The sequence below is a fragment of the Sminthopsis crassicaudata genome, chromosome 2 (assembly GCF_048593235.1).
Source record: "Sminthopsis crassicaudata isolate SCR6 chromosome 2, ASM4859323v1, whole genome shotgun sequence".
In the NCBI taxonomy this organism is placed as follows: domain Eukaryota; kingdom Metazoa; phylum Chordata; class Mammalia; order Dasyuromorphia; family Dasyuridae; genus Sminthopsis; species Sminthopsis crassicaudata.
The window spans coordinates 371,184,889-371,211,587 of record NC_133618.1 but is presented as its reverse complement, the minus strand read 5'-3'; the positions used below and the strand labels follow the sequence as shown (position 1 = coordinate 371,211,587).

The window sequence follows — 26,699 nt, the reverse complement described above, 5'->3', positions numbered from 1 at the left end:
GAAAAAGCTTCTGACAAAATACGCCTTTTTCTATTAAAAATATTGAAAAAATATAGGACTCAATGGAGCCTTATCTATCTGAAATCAATAGCAAGAAGTATCTGAATGGGTATAAGCTAAAACCTGGCCAACAAGATCAGAGCTGAAACAAAGATGTCTATTATCATCACTATTATTCAATACTGTATTAGAAATACTAGGTATAGTAGTAAGAGAAGAAAAAGATTGAAGAAATAAAAATAGCCAACAACGAGACAAAATAATTTCTTTTTACAGATATGATAGTGAGCAGCAACTAAAAAAACTAGATGAAACAATTAACTTTAACAAAGTTTTCAGAGTATATAAATATAAAATAAACTCCAAAAAATCACTAGCATTTCCATATATTACCATAAACTTCACCAGAAAGAAATAGAAAGAAAAATTCTATTTAAAATAACTGCAGACAATATAAAACAATTTAGAGTGGAAACAAACCCAGAAACTACATAAACATAATTACAAAATAAAAAATAATAAAGACATCTAAACAACTAGAGAAATATCAATTGCTTATGGACAAGTTGAGTCAATCTAATAAAAATGACAATTCTAAGTTTAATTACTTATTCTGTGGCATACTAATCAAATTACCAAAAAATTATTTTGTAAAGGTAAAAAAATAAAAATCATCCTGAAAAACAGGAGATTAAATATATCAAGGAAATCATTTTTTAAAATGTGAAAGAAGTCAGATTAGTAGTATCATTTTCCTTTCTTTTTTTGCAAGGCACTTGGAGTTAGGTGATTTGTTCAGAGTCACAAAGTGTCAATTTGTCTGAGGGCGAATTTTAATTCAAGTCCTCCTGACTCCAAAGCTGATGCTCTATTCGCTGTACCACCTAGTTGCCATTAGCAATACCAGATTTCAAATTAAATTACACAGTGATAATCATGAGAACAATCTGGTACTAAGAAAGAGTGGTGGATCAATGGAATAGATAAGGTACATACATACAGTAGGAAATGACCATTTACCAAATATTTACTATTGAAAAAGAGGAAAACTTACAGGCCAGCACATGGATTCCTCATAGGCAAACTATTTTCTTAACCATGCCTGGCTCCCAATTTCCCCAAGAAGTAAATCTTTTGTAGAAGTGATTTGTGCCAGAGGTTCCTAATTCCAATCAGGAATGTCTGCCTTCTATTTGCTAAATAATTTAAATGTATTATTTCATTTGGTCGTCCTAAAAATCCCATGACATAGATTGTATAATTTTTCACTTTACAGATAAATAGCAGACAATAAAAATAAATGACTTGCCCAGAGTCACTTAGGACATAAATGAAATCAAGGCCATAAATTTCTCTATTACTAGATTGTGCTGTCCTGAGGATATTTTAAAGGTACTAAGTACTCTCACTTACTATCATTGTTTCAAAATGAAATATTTCACATATTTATCTTTAGTCTTCCAGTGTTTATTAAAATGTATCTAGAATCTACAAGCTAGTAGAAAATTAGAAAGGCACAAAAAGTGAAAAAAAGACTGGAAGGGGTAGAACATGTGAGCCATTAAGAATCTTCCCAGGCCTCTGATATTTAGCAAATGAATGAATCACTTTTCAAATAACAAATTTTGTTAGATATACTATTTAAAACTCTCTAAAAACTAATGATTCATTCTTTTCTTATCCTTCCCTTCCCTTCCATACATAACATTCTACAACTGTTTCCCCATCCTTATAAATGATCCATGTCCATTGACTCCCCTAAGCCTGGAATATCTCTCCTAAGGTATCTTTGCCGTAAGTCTTTCTCTCTAAGAATGTTTAGCCTCCTTCAGGGCTAAATTCAAGTATCAGTTCTTAAAAGCCTTTCTAGAATTTCTCAGATATTAGTTCCTTATTTAAAGTTATTTCATATGTATTATTTGTATTGATATTAGGAAGAGAAATATGGAACAGTTTACAGAAAGCTGGCCAGAGTGCTACTAAGACCCAATGGGCAACCCTTATCTCTGACATATACCAGCCATGTGACTCTGGGCAAATCACTTTACCTCTAGAATAGTTTCCTGAAGGCTCTCTAAAACTAATCAAAGATAGAGTCAAAGAAAATTTATTATACATGTTGCAACCCCCAAGTAAATTGTAAATTCTATTAGGGGAAGGACTATTCTGTTTTTGTCTTTGTAACTCCAGATCTGAATTTGAACCCAAATCCTGGTTTAACTCTGAGATTATTCTCATACTGTGCCATAATACTTTTTATACTACATTACAGATAAATAATTACAAAATAACTTTAGGAAAAAGATGGAACATATGAAGGCATCAGAAAAGTCTTCATATAGGAAGTGATATTTGAGTTTAATCTAGAAGAAAATAAGCATTCTTAGAGATGGAATGGGGAGGGGAGTGAGAAGATAGATTACTATATATCCTAGGACAAAGTCTTCTACCCAATAGTTTTTAAAAAATGAATCGAAATTAATGAAAATCTGCATTTCACTGAAATCCACAAAATCAAGGGGGAGGAATAGTGAAGAGTGATTTAGAGAATTACTGAGGCAGTTAAGGTAAATATTTTCTTTTCCCTAGGAAAAACCAAGTTCTATGTTTATGCCTAATTTTGCAGCTTCAAACTTAAGAACATAAATAATTTTTTTATTGGACCTGTGATTTCATTGATATAGAGAACTTTCAGTAAAAAATTTTCCTTTATCAAGACAGACTGGCATTTGGTCTGATAATTCTCTTAGGATTGTCAGGGGGGCACCGAGAGGTTAAATAGTTTGCTTAGGGTAACATAGCCAGCATGTTTCAGGATAACTAAATTCTCCTTGACTCCAAGATCGCTTCCCTACTCACTATACTGCTTTTATCTCTTAATGAATGTAAAATAAAACATTTAATCTTAATAACGTTAGATATGTAGATCCTTGGAAACTTTACTACTGGGGTCATATCCCAGCAAAGCTTCTACCAGCAATAAGGAACAGGCTCCAGTCTAAATCTGGATTATTCATATAATCCACAAAGGAAATAAATATGTAAAAAACAAACATGTGGTTCTTTATAAGGTAATGAAGAACAAGTTGCAGTTTGATGGCACATGGAAAAAATAATGAAAGCTAATTACATCTTCCTTTCTTTGGAAGTGTCCCAACCTTTGGTACTGTGCAGTTAATGTTTTTATCAACTCAATCAAACTAGTAACCAAACACAATTGAAAGAAATTAATAATGCCTCTCAGTTTTAATAACTATGTCCTCTATCAGCAGGTGTCAATTTGCACTAGCAGAAATCCCTCACTTACCAATACCAATTAAATCCCTCACTTACAAATACCAATTAAATCACCAAACCAGTTTTTAAGAAAGTTGTCTAGTAGCTAATTAAATGTCTCTGGGCAGAACTTTTATTTTCTATTTATTTAGATGCCCTGATTTTAAATTTAAATTAAACTAAATTTAAATTTTAAATTTAACATCAGGATGTTCTGATATCCGGAATTATCTATAATGAACTATTTTTACTTTTGGCCTTAACTCACACTCAGATGTTCTCTATTTTATCTTAAGTCTACATACTCCCAACCTCAGTTTTCATGTTCCACTTTAGGTGTTATCTTCCCCTTAATGAAATGTAAACTTCTTTTAGGATAAGGATTGTTTTGTTTGTTTCTTTCTGTTTCCCTAGCGCTCAATCTATTATTTCTGTGTATTTAGCCATTAAGATGTTTCTTTTCTAAGCAATTTTTTCCAAACCAAATCTAATTTTTCTCAACACAAATACCAAAAAAGAGTAGCTTTAAAGTGGACTTTGGCCTTCTAAATATTTGAAGTTCATTTCCTCATTTGTGTCTAGATGATTTCTAATGATCATTTCCAACAATAAGCCCTATGAGCTCTTTAAGCCAGTTCTAATGCCACCAATGAAGATCAGGTTCTTTAACTCAAATGCCACTTTTTGCCACATTTCCCGATCCCTTTTAGATAACCTCACATCCACTATATATGCATCTTGTATAAACTTATTTATACCTATATATTTACATAGAGAAACCAACAGAGCAGGGACTATTTTTGTTCTTTCTTTGTATACTCAATCCTTAGTACAATGCCTGGCACAGCTTAAGTGCTGAATAAATGCTTATTCTTCAACTGAATAATCTGGCAAAAGAGATATAATGATGGAAGGGAGCCACCTCAGTGTAGTAGATGTGTGAATCATAAATAATTTGAATGAAATTGTAAATAACATAAATATGAGGTATTATTATGAATACTAATAATATTAAACAATTCTCTGAATATCTTTCTGAAAAAAATTTTTTACAGACAAGAAGGCAAAACAGATAGACTTGTTAAGGTTTGGGCAGAAATTTTGGGCAATAAAGTCTAGCAGGTTGGGAGCACTTTTGCTATTTACTGTCTCAGAAACTATCCTACAATACTGAAAAGTTAACTGAATTGCCTCAGAGTCCCCAAAACAGCATATATCAGAGACAGGACTTTAAACTAGATTTTCTTGATCCAAAGCTTGGCTTTTCATTCACATCATCATGCTGCTATGATCTGAGTGCCAAACTCCATCACTCTGCCTCATCTACAGTACCATTTTGGAACATTTATTAGCCTTCCTGTCTGTTTATCCTAGAAGAATCCTTTGCTTTATCAGCCTCTTTCTTCCACTGGTGACTTTATTTTTTCCTGGGGAAGAAGGGATACAATAAGTGCCTCCATCTTGTTAATGGACAAAGGTTGATCAACTTTCATTTTCCTTTTAAATTTCTAGAATTCAATATTAGACCCCAGCACCAGGTACCTCCTCAATGCATCTCCCCCCACAGTACCTCTTTCTTCTTTCCTTTTTGTTATTAGACTTAAGCACCTTGAGGGCAGTCTATTTTTCTTTTCCCTTTTATTTGTAAAATTTAATACAATGCCTGAAATATTGTAAATCCTTGAAAAATACCTCTGCACCACACTTTTATCACCTTATTCTTTTCTTAAGGAAAAATGGAATTAGGTATTAGCTACCTTAACTGTGAAAATTGGAAGATAAATCAAAGCAAAAGAGAACACATGCTGATTTTTGATGAGAGAAGCAGCAACAGGAATATGGCAACAGAAAAACATATACATACTACAGGCAACAGGAGTTGCAGGCCACATTAACTCCTGCATGCGTGACCTCCGACCTTGTGAATCCACGTATATTCCCATATGGCTGAAGCAAAGCAGGTATTCCTCATTACTGAGTTCCACAGCACAAAGGGCATCAAAAGACTGCTGTGAGAGGAACATAAGCGAGGGATCATTAGGATTTACCAGGTTTAGAGATTGTCCATCTCCCTGGATGCTCAACAAAGAGAACCCAGAAGGGTAGCCAACACAGAGCCTGTCCTTGAACACTGTCATCCACTGTACATTTCCTGGAGCCACAATTTCATTGAATTTTTTGTGGAAAGGTTTAGTTCTTTGAATTTCATAACAAAGAATCAGTCGCTTCACAGCCACAAACAAACAAGTTGAAGAGCTCTTCTTTATTGTGGCAACTACTATAAGCTGGCAGCCTTTAGTTTCTGGAAGTTTGATGTCAAAATTGCCTTCTGAACCATCAAGACAGGACCAGGGATACAGATGAACATGATGATTCCTGCCACAGATGAGGGTGATGATTTTCTCTTTGGGAGCAAGTTCAATCTGATACACCTTCTTACAATCAGCAGCTCGAACAATCACTAAAAAGAAGATAAAGGAAGGAAGAAAGGAATAAATCTCAGTAAATAAAGGGCTATCAAAATTTAAATAATTCTCTGTAAAGAAAGGATATTTTCTGTCAACTCTGCAAGTGACATAACGGGATAAATTTCAACCTTTCTGAGTGAAGAATGAGAGGGATTGGAAACAACAATAAATTTGCAGATCTTGATCTGCTATTTCCTAGTTTCATAATTTTAGCCAAATTACTTCCCCTTCCTATGCCTCTTTATTCCTTGTAAAGTGAAGTATAGGAGTAGAGGATGAAATGTTGAGCCTTAAAACATGAAACTGTGAATATACTGAAGTTTATGTAATCTCCTACAATGTATAATTCATAAAGTAGCATAAAAGACTGAAAATGCAAGTGCAACCTTACTTTTACTAGTTTAACATTAAAAGAATAGGTATATATATTTTAAGTATTTTTATTTGAATTTTGCTTATTTTTAAACTGCTTTCGTAAGTGTCGTATCTGTATATTTTGGTCTTTTATTTCTACTTTGTTCACTCTCTACCACTTCATAAAGACTTTATATTTTATCAATAATTTCTGAATCACTCAGTACATGGTTCCCATTTTTTCCTCTATAATGAATAGTGTTGCTACAAACATTTACTTCATAAGTCTTTTCATACTGTCAATACTTTTCTTGGTATATAAACCTAATAATGGATCACAGGATCAAAAACTATCAAGAATGTTGTAACTTCTCTTGAATGTTTCCAAATCTTTTCTTTTTTGAAAATTCAATTTTAAAAAATCAGATTTGCATTTCCTTCCTCCCTCTCCCCCCATTAAGAAAGTAAGAAACATATTACATGTTACAAATCGCAAAACCTCCTTTGGTCATATTGTCTCCCCATTCTTTTCTCTTAGTCCCCCCAAAATAAGCCTCAACATTCCTATTAACTCAGAAAATTTTCATCTTTTATTATCTTGAACAATGATGGATATGATGTAATGTAAAGGGCTAGAACTGAGCAGATGCATTTAACCTAGCACTTAAGGCTAATTACCAATTGGACAATTCTCTATTAACATGTTTGGAGGATGACCCTACTCAACTCTATGCTGGCTCGATCTGTGGGTGTGGTGAGAGAAGGAAGGAGAGACAAGCAGGTGGAGTAGGAGAAGGGGGATCAATCTTGGGCTCTGGAGAGAAAGAAAGGAGGTGTGGAAATTCCTATATCTAATCCCCTGACAGAGACCCCAAAAGACGAAGAATGAAGACTTTTGATTATCCTGACTCCAGCCGATTCTAAGATATCCAGGGTACTAATGTGGGCACAACAATGTAATATCTCAGTTGTTTTAATTTCTATTTCTGATTATATGTAATAAAATTATTGTTGATAACTTCCATGTTTTTTTAAAGAACAATTTGTTGACATTCTTTGGCTATATATCTGTTAGAGAAGGCTCTTGGCCTTAATAGTTTTGCATCAATTCCTTATATAGGTTTTGGATGTCAGATTTTTATCAGAGCTGTTAGATGGAAATTTTTTTCTTTTTTTCTCATTCTAGATGCATTTATATTGTTTTTTGGAAAGCCTTAATGGTCATATAAATATCAATCTAATTTGACTTTGATAATATCCTCTAATAATATCCTGGCTAGTTATACATTCATTCTCTATCAAGTTTTGAGATATAAAACCATGGGGCAGTTAGATGGTGGAGTGAATAGAGCATTTTTGTGAAGTAAAGAGGACCTCAATTGAAATCCAATGAGATAGAGATAGATAGAGATAGAGATAGAGATATACACACACACACACATATATCTATCTATCTATATATATATATATATATATATAGATAGATAGATAGATAGATAGATAGATATACACAGAGAGAGAGAGAGAGAGAGAGAGAGAGAGAGAGAGAGAGAGAGAGAGAGAGAGAGAGAAATATAACCATTTGTTTTCCTCTTAATTTTGGAGGATGTTCCTTTTAAAGTATTTAAACCACTTATGCATATGGAATTTAAGGTTATATTTGGTGAAAGGTGCTAAAGCTAATTTCTGTTGAACTGCCATTGTTTGCCCAGTGATTCCGAGTGACAAGAGTTTTTCCCCAGTACATGTTTGTATGGATTTTTTGCTAAGTGCATATATAATTTTATCTAAATCTATTTCACTAATTAACTTTTTTACTTTTGATTCAGTGTTGGAGAGTTTTGAAGAGTAACTAGGAGGCCTGATAACAGATTCATTGATGAGTAAATCTGAGGTCTGATAATGAGTTCATTCTTTTACAGAGATTCTTGACCTTTTATTCTACCGTATTACTTTTCTAACTCAATATTAAGTGTCCCCTAGGTAATCTAATTAGCAATGCATTTAATTCTTGATTTTATTTGAGTAAAACCTGACATATTCACTATATTGATCATAGTTTAACTATGTAAAACTTCCTTTATTTTTATAAAAAAAATTGTATTTATATAAGTCCTATATATTTTGTCATTGTAAGCTAACTCACAGGTTATCAGTATAACTTGCTTTTTATAAGTGATTTATCTTTACTTTTTTTTTTTGTGGATTCTTTACAGTGTTTTACATAAATCATGGTTACAGCTAAAGAACTGTCTCCTTTTAATGTTCATTACTTAAATTTTTTTGTATCATTGTTATACATAGCAATTCTAGTACTAACTTTAAATAATAATGGTGACAGTGGATATTGGTGTTTCATTTCTACTCTTATCAGAAAAGCTTTCCATATTTCCCCTTCATAATAAATAATTCTGGGATTTTAGACAACTGCACTTGATTATTAAAGAACAATTCTTTTTCACTCATTATTCCTTTTTAAAGTTTACATGTAGCATTCTATGCCCATGCTTCCCCATCTTTCCAAGAAGGCATTTTATCAAATCACCCCTGAATACAAAATTATTTCACATAATTTCAAAACATCCATTCTGAATTGTTTATTGATATTACTTCCATTTATATTATTATAGCCTCTGTATATCATTTTTCTGGTTTTTACATTCTTCAGCTTATTCTACATTTCTTTAAATTCTTTATATTCATCATTTCTTATAGAAGATCAATATTCCACTACACTAATGAACCAAAATTTATTCAGCTATTCCCCAATTTCAATTCATACCTACTATAAAAGGTGCTGTTATAAATATTTTTTCTGGTCACCCATTTTTTCTAGTCACTGACCTCAATTCCTAACAGCAGAATCTTAGAGTCAGAAATTTCAAAATGTCTTCTATACTGATAGGAAAAATTCATAGCTGCATCAACAATGCCTTAATAAATCTGTCTTTTCACATTCCACCAATACTATTTCTGTCTTTTATCATCTGTTCTAATTTGTGGGGAACAAAAGGAAACATCAGGGTTGTTTTGATTTGCATCTTTCTTATTTTTAGTGTTTTAAGAGTACTCTCTTATATGATAAAGAGTTTGCAATTTTTGAAGATTTTTTATTTGATATTTTGGGGAATGGATTCTGATTTTTCATATTCTCTTCGTGTGTATGCATCTTGAATAGCAAACACTGATATCAGAAACAATGATATAAAGATCTTTTAGTTGACTCTCTCTCCTCTTAATGTAGTTGCATTACTTTTGTTAATGCAAAAGCTTTTAAATTTCACCTAATTAGAACTATATCTTTTGTAATTTTTAATATCCTTTACTTAAGAATTCTCCTACTACATATATATATAATTACATAAATTATATATATGTATATATATATATATATATATATATATATATATATATATATATATATATATATAAAGCTTTAGAGAGCTAGAAAAAATAATAAGAAAATTCATCTAAAGAAACCAAATTCAAGATCTCAAGCCGTATCACAAAGTATTAATTATCACAACTATTTGGAACTACTTAAAACAATGAAAAGTTGAAACAGATCAGGCTCATATTAAACAGAAGCAAAGAAGCATAGTAACACAATGTTTAATAAATCCATTTATGCAAAAGACTGGAATAGAGGCTTACTACTTGACAATGCAAGGAAACTAGAAAATATGAGAGAAATCAGATTTTGCCCAAGATCTAAATGTTTTTGTACACATCAGACCGTTTCCTTTTTTTTTTTTTTTTTTTCCTGCTAGTTTGGGGAAATAGACTTTGAATCACTGGATCCCAGAACAGAGTTTAAAATTAACTTTTTGGAAAGAGTTTCCAGCTTTCAAAGTGTTGGACCAATTCACAGTTCCACCCATAGTGCAATCTTGCAAGATTCTGATCCTAAAGCTCAAGAACTTAGTGATTACATTGCTGAGTCAGTTAACTCTTGGTTGACATTTTGTGTGTTCTGATACTTCTGGGGATTTGGGGAGAAGGGTTTCTACAATTTCTTTAAATACCATAGTCAGACTTACTTTTAAATAATTTTTAGATTAATATTTAATTTTGTCCTTTTGGTTTGTATAGATTCGAAGTTTCCTCCCAATTCTGACATTTGAAAAATTCATATTTTATCATCTGCTTTTCCATTGCTATGTTTTTTTTTTCATTTTGAGTTGCTCTCTGCTTCTCCACCTTTCAATTGTAATGTAAGCCTTCTTGAATTCCTCCTCTAACCATCTTATTTCTAATAAAAGAGATGTTATATCTTTATCATCTCACTGGGATGCTAACACCCACTGAAATTTCTTAAAAGTATGCCTATTCTCCATTCCAAAGATATAGTTTGTTACAGTTCTGTTCTTTTCTGCAAAGGTTTCTCCTCTCCTTCCTTTACTCCACAGTATTTGTTAATTTTCTTTCTTGTGAAAGTTTTTTCCTTCCCCATTTTAGGGTCTTTTTTTTAGCACTTTTATCATTGTTGTAAGATTGAGGGAAATTAGCTTAATCAAATTTAGCCTTTTTGAAGGGAAGACCCGAGTTTTTATAAACTTTTAAAAATGGACAAGATGATTTATATTTAAAATTCCTATGCTAAGAAGAATGTACTTTTAATATATTTCCTTGGTTTTCCTTTATTAGAGTGAAAGAATAGATTGGCATTAGCTGTTCTAATTGGCTCAGAATGAGTTTAAGTTGGAAAGAATAAACTGATGAATTTTAATTAGGTGAGTTTAGTTGGGGTAAATCCTGGAACAGAAGGTATATATTCACGTAGATTCCAAACCACTTGCTCAAAGGATACAGCTCTAATATCAAATGAGCTTGTCAATTCCACTTCTAATTACTCCATAATTTTAAAAAATTCATCAATAATAGTGTATATGTGTTCTAAACAGGGAGATTAGCCATAAGTGGGATAGAACAAAACGTATTCAATCTCTGAAACAATTCAGTGCCCTGGTAGTTCTAGAATTGGGTCATCACTCAGGGTCACTCTAAGCAAAAGAATATCCTCACTGGCTTACTCACTAATGGGCTGACAAACAATCTGAGGCTAGCCAATAATTAGCTTGACAGATTGTTGGGAATGAAAGATGCAAGTCCAAGCTATGGAACTATACCAGTACAAGGAAAGAGAATGTAGTTATTAGCTCTGGAAAAAAATTCTATGTTCTTTCTAGGGGTATTGATTATAGATAATCCTGTCATTCCTAAGGAACAGAGTTCTAATATTTGTATATTAACATTAAATAAACAGTTGCATATAAATGTTAGATCCTACCCTAGAGAGAGAGGGAGGTAAACCAGGTAGGAGGGGGAGAGAGGAAGGATGTGGGAGGGAGGAAGAGAAAGACAGAAAGGGAGGGGGGGGAAGACGGGAGGAAGAGAGAACATATGTACAGTTTTCATCTTGTTAGTACATTTTGGGGAACATATTTCAATTTGGGGTTCAAAAGAATTAAAAAGAATTTCAGTCCTTGGCTATTGGGAAAACTAGATGGACCTGACATAATACACAAGACTAATCATCACATGGAGTTAGAATAAATTTCATCTTTTGATTTCACTTATAATTTACTTTTAAGCAATCAGCTGAATCATGGTGTATTTTACACTGAAATAGCTAGACTGGAGATGCATTATTATGGTAACATTCCCAAATCATAATAACTTACCATCACGAGTTAACTCTATTACATACAATCCTTCTTCTAAACCAATGGCTATCCTATCCCGATCTGTATTAAAACAAAGGATGAGAGGAATATAGTTAAATACAAAGATTCTATTGCAAAAAGTCCTATATTCTAATAGCATTTATGGTCAAATTCTTTATAGCATACATAATCTTAGAAAGAAGGGACCTTAAAAATTATCTAATTTTCCAATCTTATAAGTAAATTACTTAATACATTATAGATCAATGGTCATTTAGAATAGGATCTAACATGTCCATTGACAAGAAACTATATAATGAATTAATCTGTTTCATATTTGGGACAGAATAGAGAATTTTCATAAGTTTTTTCTTATACTGAGCTGCAATTTGTCTCCTTTTAACTTTCATCCATTTCTACACATTCTGCTTTTTGAACCCAAAAAGGATGAATCTAATCCCTCTTTAAGTAATAGCTCTACATATGTGAAGACAACTAAGTTGACTCTCAACTCATATAATGCTTCTTTTCTAGTTTATATATCCCCAGTTTGGTCAAGCATTTCTCATATGACAATTGTTCAAGTATGACCTCATCATGGTTTTTTATTTTCTGAGCATGCTATCAAGGTTACCATCCAAATAAAATATCCATAAATAATATAAAGTGCTAGATGTGGTCTTACTAGGTCAGATGATAGTGGACTATAATTTTTCCTTGTAAATAAATAATCTAAAATACTAAATTAAATATTCTGGCATCATTATTTTCTCATGATGTCTATAAAACATCCAAGTCTTTCTCATATATCCACAACGCATCTTGTGAATTTAAAGGGTTTTTTATAAACCTAAGTACAATTTATCCCTATTAAGTTTGAACTTGTTAGAGTTAGCCCAACACTTTTTTTGGAACACTCTGCCGTAAATTGTGGTAAGAAAAGACTCTCTTACTACTTATGTATTTGATATCACCTAAGTTTAATAACTAAGGCACTGATAACATTTTGAAGACAATTGCAACACTGAAAGCATCTTTCATTAATTCATTAATCAAAACCATTTAGAAGTGTAATATATCTAGCCATATTTTTTTACTTTTGTCTTCAATGATATTGCTGGAGACAAAGGATTAGCAGAAATCTCCAGACCAATATCTACAGCATTGCCTATTGATTCAAGTCCTGTTTAAGCTTGGGAGAATCATTTCACTAAGTTACTCTCCCTATAGCTATCAATTGAAGGGAAAATTTCATTGTGGATTTCTTTCTGCAACAATTACCAAAAGGCAGATAAGCTCAAGAGCTATAGGAATGGCAAAACCTCTCGGATTACAGGTCATGCTTTCAATCTGGTTCTCAGAGCCATCATCTAGGGAACTAACTCTGTGAAGAAAGGGTCACCCATCCCCAATAATTTATTAATCAAGGTTCCAGGCATGTTAAAACACTACCATCATTACCACCACCACCACCATCACCACCCATATGGAAGACATATATCTTCTCTTATGGACAGAGAGATAATTCTTCCCTCTCCCCTCCATTTCCCAGTTCAGTAGAAACAATCCAGGACCCTGATCCTAGGGAAATATCTTTGTGCGGATGTGGCTGAAAAATATTTCTTTAGGTACAACAATCACAACTAATGAAGGCCTAGAAAAGAAAGTTTCTTGCCACCAAAGTCCTTAGCACTGCCAAATGATTCAAGATCAGAAAGTAGCATGATTTCATCAGTAGAAATGACATTGAAGAGGAAGAACTACCATCTATTTTGCTTCCATACCCTCAGAACCATAGGACCTTTCTATTTAACTTACAGTTAAATCCTTCCACATGTGTTGCCTCCTTTATTAGAATGTGAGCTCCTTGAGAGCAGAAACTGTATTTGTATCCAAAAGGTACATAGCATAGTAAAATCATTTAATACATTGTTTTTCATTCATTCATTCACTCACTCACCTCTCTAGATTTCTTTCTCATGTGTAAAATGTGAGGATTGAACTAGATTATATTATAAATGACATTTACATGGTATTTTGCGTATATATATATATATATATATATATATATATATATATATGGCATGGGTATATATGCATGCACGCATTCCTCACAACAATCCTGCAAAGTAGTTATGAGGAAAAATACTGCAAGTGAAAAAAGCAATGAATTTATAAGAAAAAGTTCTGGGTAAAAATCCTAGGTCTGTGTTACTGTGTGGTCCTAGACAAATAACAGCCTCTCTTGGCTTTAGGTTCTTTGAATAAAGTTAAGATCAGCAAGATGTCACATAAGGTCTCTTCAAATCTTTATGTAGTAATTACTACATAGTAGCAATCCAATTTTACAAATAAGGAAAATGACATCCATAGAGGCTACATGATTTGGCCATGGTCTCACAGCTAATAAGTGTCAGAATGCAGGGATTAAAAATTTTGTACCTGATGTCATTCTATTCCTTCTAGATCCAAATCCAATAATAATATATATCCAACATAAATTTAGTATTCAAATATTTATCTAGAAAACATATGAGAATGGCATTTAAATCAGTCTAGAATTAGAAATCAGAAAGCTTAAGCAATGAAATTATAACCTTAAATGATTTCAATTTATAAATATGCAGCCTATTTGTGGAAGGAATATTTTAAATATACAAATTTACAACGTTGAGAACATCAGTTTCCCTAATGACAGGGAGAATGCACTTTTTAAAATGGAAGCTTCCAAGGTACATACCTACTATTGCAGCTGTTAAGATGGTTTTAATAAGAGGCAGAGTGCTGTCATAGGCTTCCTGTGGAATATGTACAACTTGATTTTTAAGTCTATTTTTATGCAGAATAGACTGCAGTCCTTCTAGGATCCCAACCCATTTCCTCTTCTCATTTTCATTCTCTGTTAGAATTAGCAGTGAACTGGTCTTAGCAGGTGTGCCTAAGAGAGAAGCTGTCACCTTAATAATATAAAATAAACAAAACACAAACATAAGACAAACAAAATAGACAAAATATTATATCCCCATAATACAAAGCAATTTGACTATTTAGAGAAATAAATATAACACGTGCTCAGGAGCAAAAATTAAGTTCTTCCCAGGTGTACTTGCTGAAGAATGCCAACAGTCCAATCTTGGGGTTAAACATTTTTTTCAATTCAGTTTTCCCTTCTCTAATTGCCAAGCAGTTGCTTGTATGACGTGCTGAACTTGTTCTACAAGCTTTTCTGCTCAGTTTTGTCATTAAATACTAAATGGGAAGCATATTAATAAAAAAGAGTTATGTATAATACTGTTAGTTCATCACACGTAAATTTCTAGTTAAGTTAGCTCTTACCAAAACCAGCCTCCTAAAAGCATACTTTGGAAATGTTTACTTGAGTTACAGTAATAATTAAAACAGTGTCTGAAAGAATACCTTTTTATATAGAGCCATTTAATTTTAACACAAATTACACTGGAAATGCTATGTGTTTTCCCTTATGTTCTCATTAATGAAGTCTAAGCAAGTATTTGCTGTAATCTTTTAAGTCATATATGATTGTAATTCTCCCTCTATTACATACACTATATATATTCTGAATAGAGAAATATTTTTGTTAAAATATTGCTGAAAGGTCTGTTAGTTTTTTTGTTTAACACAGCATTGTGCTGTTTCTGAGTATTATTTTTTTAAAGGCACACTACTAAAGAAAATGGTAAATATGGAATGTTTGACTTTATCATCTAATATTTCTGCTCTAGCTTAAAGATTATTGTAAACACTGAAAAAAAGAAAACAAAATCACATATTGTTACATAGCATGCCCCTTTGTAAAGTAACTTATCCTAGTATTTCTGTTAGAGTTGAATACACTGGTAAATCAAATTTTTAAAAAGTAGCATAGGAGGGGCAGCTAAGTGGCTCTGTGGATAGAGTACCAGCCCTGAAGTAAGGAGGACCTGAGTTCAAATCTAACCTCAGACACTTAACACTTCCTAGCTATATGACCCTGGGCAAGTCACTTAATCCCAATTGCCTCAGGGGAAAAAAAGTAATATAGGAGAGATATAAAGGAGAAAAGAAGTTTTAGGTATGCTTAAAAGAAAAAAAAAAAAAAAGAAAGTTAGAGGACCAATAAAGAAGAGAAAAAGAAGAAGGATGCCCAGGATGGTTGGAGTTCTCACACTAAAAATGGCATTCTTGTGTGAAGAGAGAATAATAATGCTGCTAGGTAGCAAGGCTTCTGGAAAATGAGATGGACACGTTGATAAAATATGGAGTAAGATGGGAACATATAAAATATTAAATTCATCATATTCACTATCAGCAATAAAAGGCTTAATTAACCAAAACAAAAATGAAATAAGGTATCAGAGATTTCCAAATCTGAATAATTTTAGAAATATGTTGAAACATCTTTTGGGTAGAGCACTGGCAAACCTTAAAAATTTATATTTAACTGTAACCAATGATCATTTAAATATAAACATTTTTACCATTTTTAAAACTGTGAAAGCACAAGCTTTAAAAAGGTTCTCTTAAAAAAAAAAACATTAGAAATAAAAGAAGCCATACCCTAAATATACAAGGAATATCTCGGCGGGTAGCATGTATAACATCCGATGCTAAGACACAGCTCACAGAAAACTCTTCATCTCTGGTAAACAAAACAAAACAAAACAATGAGATAATAAAAATTGGTAGAGAAAAATAGAGAAAAACAGCATTCTATAACACTTTTACTTTCCTGCACACATTTCTAGCTATAAATGATTTGTTTATATTATAAATTTTGTTCTTCAAAAAAAGAAAAAAAAATATGTATTTTTTATTTTTCTTTTTGGTCTGGACCTATAACTTCATTGTATTAGAAGGCTTTTGGTAAGGAAACTACCTATATATTAATGCAGACCAGCAAGTATAATCCAATTTATAATATATATAAGTTTTTTGCTTTCAAGACCCATTTAACTCATACAAATTTGAACCTTCTCCCCAAAAGTTTTATCTATTGATATTTACTATATTTGACATTAAACATCTTAGTGCTATTAAGAAAACAGTTTTGATCTTGCATATGCTCTCCAAATGTCTCAGGAATCCTTGAACCATACTTTGAAAATTGCTGGAGTAGAGAGTTGCCTGGGCCTATTGGAGAGAAGACTTCATTGAGCCTATGCTATCCTAACTCTAAGAGAAACTCTTTATACATTAAACTCTGTAATTAACAAGATTGGGAGGGAGAACCAGTTTCTATTTTAAGGAGAAATGAAAAAATTCTGTATTAAATGTCCATGAAAGGTCAGAGAGAGACTTAAACTGGGGAAGGAATGCAAAGAAGATGGTGATGAGGAGAATCATTTTTAATTAGGGAAGAAAGGAGACTGAAGAAGACTTTGTGATAATTGAGCTGTCACCAAGGTTAAAGAAAATTTTAACAAGTGGTGAGTGATTTGTAGGGAACCTGTTATAATATGTTTTATACTATTTCATAACTGCAATACTTAAACATCACTTAGATTACACATCGATAAAAATCAGGCTACCATTTCAAAAAAAATGGCCATAAGACCTATTTCCATTAATTATGGAATAAATTGCATTTAAAAGGGTTATACAATATATAGGCTATGTACTAGGACTACTGCTTTTAAAAGCAGGTAAATTCTTCCTTATTTATAACAAAATGATTTTAGGAAAAGGGTACATGTCCAGTTTTTCATATGCTTAAGTGTCTTCACACATACACATGATTAACTACTGGTGAGCAAGGACAAATATTTTACTGTGTGAAGTTAACACATTCACTGTTAGACAATGCACAACATATGCAAATTCACATTTACATCAAATGCTTAACAAAGACATATTAAAATATCCTAATCTTATTTAGGGGAAAACATTACCATAATATGGGAGGCATTTTAACCATTTTATGGGAAGATTTAGAAGAACTAAGTCAAACATGACTAAACAGACTTAAATTCTGAACAGGCTTGAATGATGTGAAAGCAAATAATGAATCCAATAATAAACTAGATTAATTACTTTGCCCTGATCTTACTCTGCTCCCTTTTTCATCCATCCATTTTTTTGCTCATGTCATCTGCTATAATTGCAATATTTCCATTTTTCTCTACTGATATTCTCTAGCCTCCAAAGCTAAGCTCAGACACTTTTATCCATATGAAGTCTTCTCTGATACTCTCAGCTAAAAGTAGTTCTTCCCCTTTAATATCTCCCATATATTAAATAACATTTTAACTTTTATTATAGCTATTGCTACGTATGGCTCATTATGCAATGCCACTATAAGCTCCTTGAAGAGCTGAATTCTTCTCTGAAGGCCAAGCACAGTAAGCACACAGTTGCTTAATGTTTATAGAACTGAAGAAGGCAGATGCTAAGTTTCCCCTATGTTCTTAATTCCAGGAAAACTGAAAAAAGATTAGAAAATGATGTTCTATTAAGTCAGATAAGACAATGGATTATATTCAGGTCAGATTCTACATTTCCTGGAGCTAACTTTAAAGTATACAATCAATTTTTCCAACTTTGTTACTCTGCAAGCAAAATTAATAGACATATATACTATATACACATTTTTTGTACATTCTGCCAGTTAAATACTCTTACATTAAAATGACTATTGTTCCAATTTTTCAATGAAGAGAAATTAATATTTTATGTGTTGGCTAAATTTAACTGCCTTCAAAAATAACACAATAATCAAATTATAAGTGAGATCCCAGTTACAATGATATAAAACAACACTCTCATGAAATAAAAGTAAAAACAAAATTAATAAACCAAACCAACATTTGTCACAAACCAACCTAAGATCTAAGACTTGACTTGCAACAACACCAGGCTGGGTGGATTTTCCTTCAGGCAAATCATATAAAAAAAGTTTACAGTCACAGACAATTGCATATGCTCTCTGCCATCCTTTCTTCACCCCTGTAGGTTTTGGAATCTACAAAGAAATAAATTTTACCATTTTTTTCCAGAAAGATATTTTAAAACTAATTTTAAAAATTAACCAGAAAATATAATATGCTTGATCTCTCACTTCTGAACAAGGAATTAGTGAATTATATGTAGTGAATGACCAATGAAAAATTATGACATTCCATCCCTCATCCCATGTTTTCTTAGTTACAGACACCTGGGCTATTTCTTTGTATGACTTTTTTCAGAATTTTCCAATATTAGAGAAGTGCTGACCTAGAAGTGTTTAGTTCATAGTTCAGAAAAGGTACTCTAATTACCTCCCCAAAATTTTAGGGAAGTACCACGCAAAATAGATTAACTTACAAGGAAACAAATCTCAAATGTATTTAGTTTTTATACTCATTTTATTAAAGAAATTCAGAAGCAACCTATCTATATAACTGTAACCATTTTCCATTAAAGCTCTAGTCTAATATTTCATTTGGGTACTGTTTTGGCAAGATCTACTAAATTAAAAAGATTATAAATATGGGACCTATATGTCTGGTATCTGAAAATGACAGAATGGTAATTGATGAAAAGGTACAACATAACCTTTTTCTTATCACAGAATATCAAAGTGACTGTCTATGAAAATTTGAAAGGAGTTTCCAGTGGTGGCAGAAGTACACATTTTGCAGTCAAAATATTCAAGTACATTTGGTAGATTAGATAAACAAATAATATCTTACAGTTCTTTGGAACTATAACATGTTATATATGTAGTACCTTATTTAATCTTAACAACTACCTTGAGATGTATAATACATTATTATCATCCTTTTAAAGATGAGAAACCAAAGTCCCCAAAAGATTTAGTGATATAATCAAGATCATAAAGCTATAAGATGAAAAGAGCTTAGAATCTAAGATCATGACATTTCTAGAGCCCAGCTTTTCCTGTCTCTATTGCTGCCTCAGTCTTACCTTGACATAACCTTTGTATGCTGTTCCAATCCCTCTCTGTACATCTACTCCAAGAGGCCTTTTTGATTGCTCAGGAGGAATTGGACAAACCTGAGGAGCACTGTCTTTGCATGAAACATGGCATGAGAAGGAACACACTGGAAAAATCAAGTCATTATCAATTACATTCTAAAAAGGAGCCACTATGCATAAAAGGAAGACAATTTAAAGATGAATAGGTAACTAGAAAAGAGCAGCAAAGTTTGATAGTCACAAGAAGAGATTGGACATGAAAGTTTAAAAGTTTGTTATAATTTCCACAATCACATTTCTCACCTAAAAAGCACATGCTTGTATGCTTATTACCTATTAAATATTGAACTTTTTTACATGATTTAAGTTACTGCCAACATATTCCCTTAAAGTAAAAGTCATTTTTATATTTCTCTGAACACTTTGTCAAAGAGGAATAAAGGCTCAAGTGCAGAGCACTATAGGGGAACAAAAGTATAAAAGGTGGCACCAAGTAGAAAGTAGATAACAAATGTTACAAGAGTATTATGCTGGGAGTTTGGAGAGTTTCTTCTAGCAACAAGGGTTGGCTTGGTTGACCTTAAAATTCTTACAATAATTGCTTTTTACTGAATTGGCCAATGCTTCAAATACAGAGATTTTAATAAGTTAATCTCAAAAACAATTTACTCACCCTCACAAGCATAACCTTGTCGAATTAATCCAACCATAAGCGAAGTGCAGTGGCTACATTGTGTAGGACTTGAGAAGGATTTGACACTGAATTGGTGAGCTTTAGGCTAAAAAAGAAACATACAAAAGTAAAAAAAAACTTTTAAAAAGAGAGATTGATTACTTTTCCAACAAAATGAAAACTCAAAACCAGACGGATATACAGTAGACATAGACAAAGGTAAAAGTTAAAATAGATAGTACAAACAAAACAAATAGTCAAATTCAGGAAACTCAAAAAAAAAAAAAAAAAATTACAGCAAGTTTTTCCTGATAAGATCTCATTTCTCAAATATATAGAAAACCAAACCATATTTATAAAAATAAGAGCTATTCCTGTTCCAATGATCTTGTGATGATGAGAGCCATCTCCACCAAGAAAGAAGACTGTGGGATTTTCACTCTTTGTTTTGGTTTGTTTGGTTTTGATATGATTTTTCTTGTGCAGCAAGACCACTGTATAAATATGTACACCTATATAGAATTTAATATATATTTTTACCATGTTTAACATATATATATTCATATATGCCATCTAGGGAAAAGGGTGGGGGAAAAGAGGGAAAAAATTGGAACACAAGGTTTTTCAAGGATCAATGTCGGAAAAATTATCCTTACACATGTTTTGAAAATAAAAAACTTCAATAAAAAAAGAGTCATTCTTCAATTGCTAAATGGTTAAAGGATATGAAGAGGCAGTTTTCAGAAGATTGTCATGTGAAAAAAATGCTCTAAATCACTAGTAATTAGAGAAATGCAAATTAAAACAATTCTAAAATATTACCTCCTACCTATCAGATTGGCTAATATGACAAAAAAAGAAAAGCAAAAGTTGGAGGGGATGTGAAAAAACAGGGACACTAATACACTCCTGGTGGAGTTTGTATCAGCCATTCTGAAGAAGAATTTGGAACCATGACCAAAGGACTATAAAAGCAATACCATTGCTGAGTCTATATCCCAAAGAGATCAAAGAAAAAGGAAAGGAAATGTATCTATACAAAAAAATTTATAGATTTTTTTTGTAGTGGCAAAGATTTGGAAATCAAAGAGATGACTAGTCATTCAAGATTTATTTAATCAGGCCACACTAGAGGTAACAGCTCCTTTCTATCTATGCTGTCAACATTTCCTTCTTGCTCTCTGGGTTCCTTTATTTTCCTAAGTTTCCCCCATTTAGATGAGGATAAAAGTCTTCACAAGACTATGTTAATATGCTATGTTAATACTCTACAAGATCTCATTTGATCCTCACAACAATCCTAGGAGATAGGTACCATTGTTATCCCCATTTCACAGTTGAGAAAATTGAGGCAACACATAGGCTAAGTGACTTGCCCAAGATCACAAAGCTATTGGGCGTCTCAGGTTCATTAGGCTGCATTTGAACTCAGGTCTCCTGACTTCAGGCCCAAGACTCTATTCACTGTGCCACCTTTCTTGCTTTACAAATGGGAAAACTGGGGAAGTTCGCTCTGCTTTTTAAATTTTTCTTAGGTTATCTTGTTTAGATTTTTACTTTGCTCTTAGATGTATATATGCCATATCCTCCCCAGTAGAAATCCAATTATTTTCTAAAAATGAAGGTCCTAATAAATAAGATTTCCTACCTTTGGTACAGCTAGAGAAAGAGACTGGATGGTGGGAGAAGAAACTGCTGGTCCCCTCTGTTGAGAACGAGTTGTTTCCTATAATAAAGAGATAAATGTTTTTTTCAATTTTTTCTTTAATTTCCCATATTAAATGGGGCTTATTTCTTTTAAAAATTCATTTATTTTACATTTATGCTTCTGATTTATTATTTTAACAAAAATCCTCAAAATGCTCAAAGCCTGTTCATTAACAATTAAAATATAAATAAAGCACATTATACACTTATTAAACAGCCCAAAAAAAAGTTCTATAAAACTGTTCATTAAGCAAAGCACCAAGGCTACAAAGAAGTATACTTAATACCAGAATGTACTTCCTTTCATAATGGGTAGTATCTCCAAAGAAACACTAATATATTATTAACAATTATATTAATAATAATCACACTGATTACATTCTAGTATAAGGTAAAAGTTGGGTGAATCTCTTAGTAAAATAATATCAGTAGACTTACTTCTTGCTGTTCTGGGTTTATGGAAACTGAAGTGGATGGTGAAACTTCTGGTTTGGGAATTTGTGTTTCTTGATCATTAGTTGAGCTACTCTGAAAAATAAAAAAAGTAGTAGGAATGATAATTAGAAAATTTTGAATTCGGATTCCCAAGTTATATATTTTTACATAATATGGAGTACTGAGTTCTCAAAACTGTATTTCTTTTAAAGTTCTAACTAACCTCTTTTTACTCCTCTCAGTAAGTATAGTACTAAAAGTTTGACTTTCTTAAATCAATTATAAACCCTTCACATGTCTATAAATTAACATTTCATATTCTCTGAAACAATGTAATGTGTTTCTAAGTAATAAAAGATCACTGGATATGATGGTGCATCTTGTTACTTCTTGTTACAGAAGAAGCAGAAACTGCTGGCTCATTTGACTTTAGGAGTTCAGGGCTACAATAAGGTTAACGGATTTGACATCCACAACACTAAGTTAAGCACTGATGTGGTGAGCTCCTTGGGAAGAGGTGAAATGATCAAAGTCAGAAATAGAAGAGATGCCTGTGTGAGTGAGCAATGGCTCAGGTCTGTGAATTGATGCTAGACATAATATAGACAAATCTAGTCTCAAAAAACAAAACAAAGGAATAGAAAATATGAAGATTAATTATTTTAAATATGCAAAGTTCTTTTTAGTTCCCTGTTCCTATAACCAGAAAAATGCAAAGTATCTGACCTTAATCATCTGATCTCCTTTATCATCCCTATAAAGACATTTTCAGGATGATGGTGCTATAAGTATAAGCCTTTTCTCTAAGTATACTGTATGCCTATGACTTCTTGCTATTTCTCTTACGACCAACTAGCTTCATTTTTCAAGGCAGAAATTCTAGTTTTCTGAGGAACCTATTGAAGGCACAGCCCAGAATTAAAAGACCAGAGAGCACGACAGACTTGCTATATTTGAGTACAGTCAGATTATTATGAATATGTTTACATATTGTAGAGGAGCCATTTAATTTCTTAACCAATTAAAAAAAATCTCTAAATGAATTCAGCAAAATTAATATATAATTACCAAAAACATTAACATTTTGTGAGGTTAGTGTCATTAAATGCTAAGATTCAAAAACCCAGGCTAAAGTATCTATATAGCCATACTCTGTGAAATACAAAAGGTATGTGATGAATGGTGAAAGTAATATGACCATGATTTTTATAATTAACTAAGCTACTGATATAATAAACCAAACTCAAATAAGAAGGTAGCCCATACAAGTAAAACAATTATACAGGTATAACTATCTAGAAATCCAGACAAGTATTTAAAAATGTTTAAAAATTTAGAAAAGAGATGCTAGGTTGATTGCTAATTAAAAAGCTAAAAAGGGTGGTTTTTATATTATAAGACATGACAAATAAATTAAGAGGATTTTATCTTCAGAAACCTACATCTACAAAGTAACCCAATTTTATTGTAAAAGTTTTTATGAAACCTTAATAAAATTAGTTTTATTTAGCTGGTTAAATTAAAAGAAATTATGCAAATTAATATAGTAAACAAAATTCATTAGCTTAATGATGTCATTTTAATTAAGATGAGAACCCGAGGAAGCACAATTAGCAGAAACTTACTTCTTCCCAAAAGGCTAGCAGAGATGTATGAATAAAGAAGAAATACCAATTTTGGTTGTTGTAATAGTTGATAAAACTGATCATTTTCCACTCAAAAGAAAAAAAAAATTTTTCATCAAAGTTATTAGTAGTGAATTGAACAATCTTCAGGTTTTTTGCAAGTTTTTTTGCAAGTATTGCTGGCCAGCAAATTAGAAAAAACTTGCTTAAACTTCTAGGAATGTTTCAAATATAAAGCCTTTGTTTAAAAACAAAACAAAACAAAACAAAAAGTGAACTTTCCTTCTACTGAGCTCTTTGAACTAGATAAATAGAAAAAGAAAATATAAGAAGATAGATCTATTCAAATATGGAAAGTCTTAGGACAATGAATTTGATTTGTATTCTGTATGTCATCTCCTATCAGATTAAACTCTACACTGGCAAGGACTAAATGTTGTCTCATCTTGGTATCTATGCTTCAGAGTCTAGGATAGTGCTCTGGACAAAACAGATATTTAGTAAATGTTTATCCCAACTGATTTAGGAACATTCCATTCCTATACCTAATCTTTGTCTCAGACTTCCAAGAAAATCCTGTGTTAATTGATTGTTAATCCATTGATAATCCTTCCTCAAATTATTATTCTTATATTTATTATATTTATCAGGTTTTAGATTGATTGTTTTTAGTAGAATATAAGTTCCTGGATCTGTCTTCCAGGAACATTTTTTGTCTTTGTATCTTCAGTGTCTAACACAGTACTTTGAAATCTAAATCTAAATCTGAATTAGACTAGACCAGAAGATCACCTAATGAAACTTACTACTTTAAAAATTTGTTAGTCAATCAATAAACATTTATTAAGCAATTACTATATGCCAGGCACACTAAGCCCTGGAGACATAAAGGCAAAAACATAATTCTTGTCACGAAGAGCTCACATTCTAATGGGAGAGATAACAAGCAAACAACTGTGCATAAACAATATATGAGTGTACAGGATCCAATTCTTTCTTTTCACTGGCAATTTTCACTATAATTTCTATTCATCTACTTCTTGGCTTCCCTGACTTCCTTCAACACAACTCAAATTCCATCTTCTGCAGGAAACACCCCTTTCTCTAAGCTATGAGTTCCCTCCCTCTGAGATTATCTTCTATTTTATACTATACCCTACATATCATTATACCTCTGTATACAAAACAGGCAGTGAAAAGGCAGATGGAAGATGGTGAGTGATGTATGAGTAACCACTACACCATTACCACTGGATCACATCACACAGAAGTTAAAGTGTAAAACTAAGAAAAGGCCTGTGTGTGTATAGGAAGAGGGAAAGATAGTCAGATCTGTACTTACAAAAATCACTTTGACAGCCTAAGTAGAGGATGGACCACAGTAGGGTAGGAAGACCAACAAGAAACTTACTGTAAATAGAATAGGTAAGAAGTGATGAGGTCTTGAATAAGAGTCACAGTTTGTGTGAATGGAGAGAAGATAATGGAAGTGTGATAAAGATAAGAATGTCAAGACAATAAATTGGAAATGGGGGATGATTGTGGGTGAGAAGTCTAAATTAACATATAGTTTTGAAGCTGAGTGACTGGAGGGATGTCCTAATTAGTTGGGGGAGTTTGGGAAGAGAGCAAGATTTGTGAGAGAAATTACAAGTACTGTTACTGTTAAGTGTAAGTTATCAACTGGATATCCCATTCAAAATATCCAAAAATCGAGTTGATGATGTGAGACTGTAAGTCAGGAGAGAGAAGATAAGGATCTTGAGATCATCTAAGAGATAACTGAACTTATGGGACCAAATAAGATCACTAACTTAGAGAAAAGAAATTCATAGACTTGAGATTCTTTGGTAGTGGGTTGAAGTGAAGATCCAGCAAAGAAGAGTCAAGAGTGGCCAGCCATGTGAGGAAAGAATCAGAAAAAGCTATCATGATAACTTGAGAGATTTTATATGTTCTCTATTAATTTGGGAGAAAAGTTGTTTTTCTTCCAATTCTCATTAATATATAATGTCAACAAAAGTTGACAAGATATTTGAAAAGCTTAATTGCTGGCAATTTTCTTCTCTGTTCCTCTATCAGAGGAATGAAAAATCCATGCAATTCATTAAGTAATAAGGTTTACAAAAGAAAGTAGTCATTGGTTACTCTATGTTTTACAATTAGCTGGAGGCTTTTTGCAGGGACATGGATAGGAAAGAACTACTATCATTTGGAAAAATTTAAATGAAAGGGATTTGGAAAGCAAAGTGACCATATATGTAACCAGAATGATATTAAGCATTAAAAAGTTGGTTAAAGAACCCTCTAGTAATGAGATTCATTTCTACCCCTAACCCTCTGGGATTGTTCATGGTTTCTTATTTTTAAGAGTCCACTGATAGTTTGGGATAAAAATGGACTGAAACAATGGACCACCCCACATATCCATTTGGAATTTACAACATATAAAGTAAGGAAGCATGATTCATGTCAGCATTTAACAGATGCTTCCTCTGAAGTTATGCAGTTCATTAACCCTGGAAAGTATTGAAAACTATCTGGAGGGAAGGGAGGTATCTCAACGAAAATTTCACAATCT

The 26,699-nt window shown here is 32.3% G+C and overlaps 1 protein-coding gene across 2 annotated transcripts in view; it reads right to left on the bottom strand.

The window, feature by feature from the left end:
* CDC42BPB (CDC42 binding protein kinase beta) overlaps nucleotides 1-26,699 on the bottom strand; it is a 156,275-nt gene that overhangs the window by 18,789 nt on the left and 110,787 nt on the right. For both annotated transcript variants that reach the window (XM_074291198.1, XM_074291199.1), the window contains 9 exons: nucleotides 22,497-22,586; nucleotides 22,000-22,077; nucleotides 20,352-20,457; nucleotides 19,667-19,803; nucleotides 18,583-18,722; nucleotides 16,322-16,403; nucleotides 14,505-14,721; nucleotides 11,783-11,845; nucleotides 5,141-5,737 (listed from right to left, as the gene is read on the bottom strand). In XM_074291198.1, coding sequence (XP_074147299.1) covers nucleotides 5,141-5,737; nucleotides 11,783-11,845; nucleotides 14,505-14,721; nucleotides 16,322-16,403; nucleotides 18,583-18,722; nucleotides 19,667-19,803; nucleotides 20,352-20,457; nucleotides 22,000-22,077; nucleotides 22,497-22,586 — 1,510 coding nt within the window. The remainder of the gene's footprint in view (nucleotides 1-5,140; nucleotides 5,738-11,782; nucleotides 11,846-14,504; nucleotides 14,722-16,321; nucleotides 16,404-18,582; nucleotides 18,723-19,666; nucleotides 19,804-20,351; nucleotides 20,458-21,999; nucleotides 22,078-22,496; nucleotides 22,587-26,699) is intronic.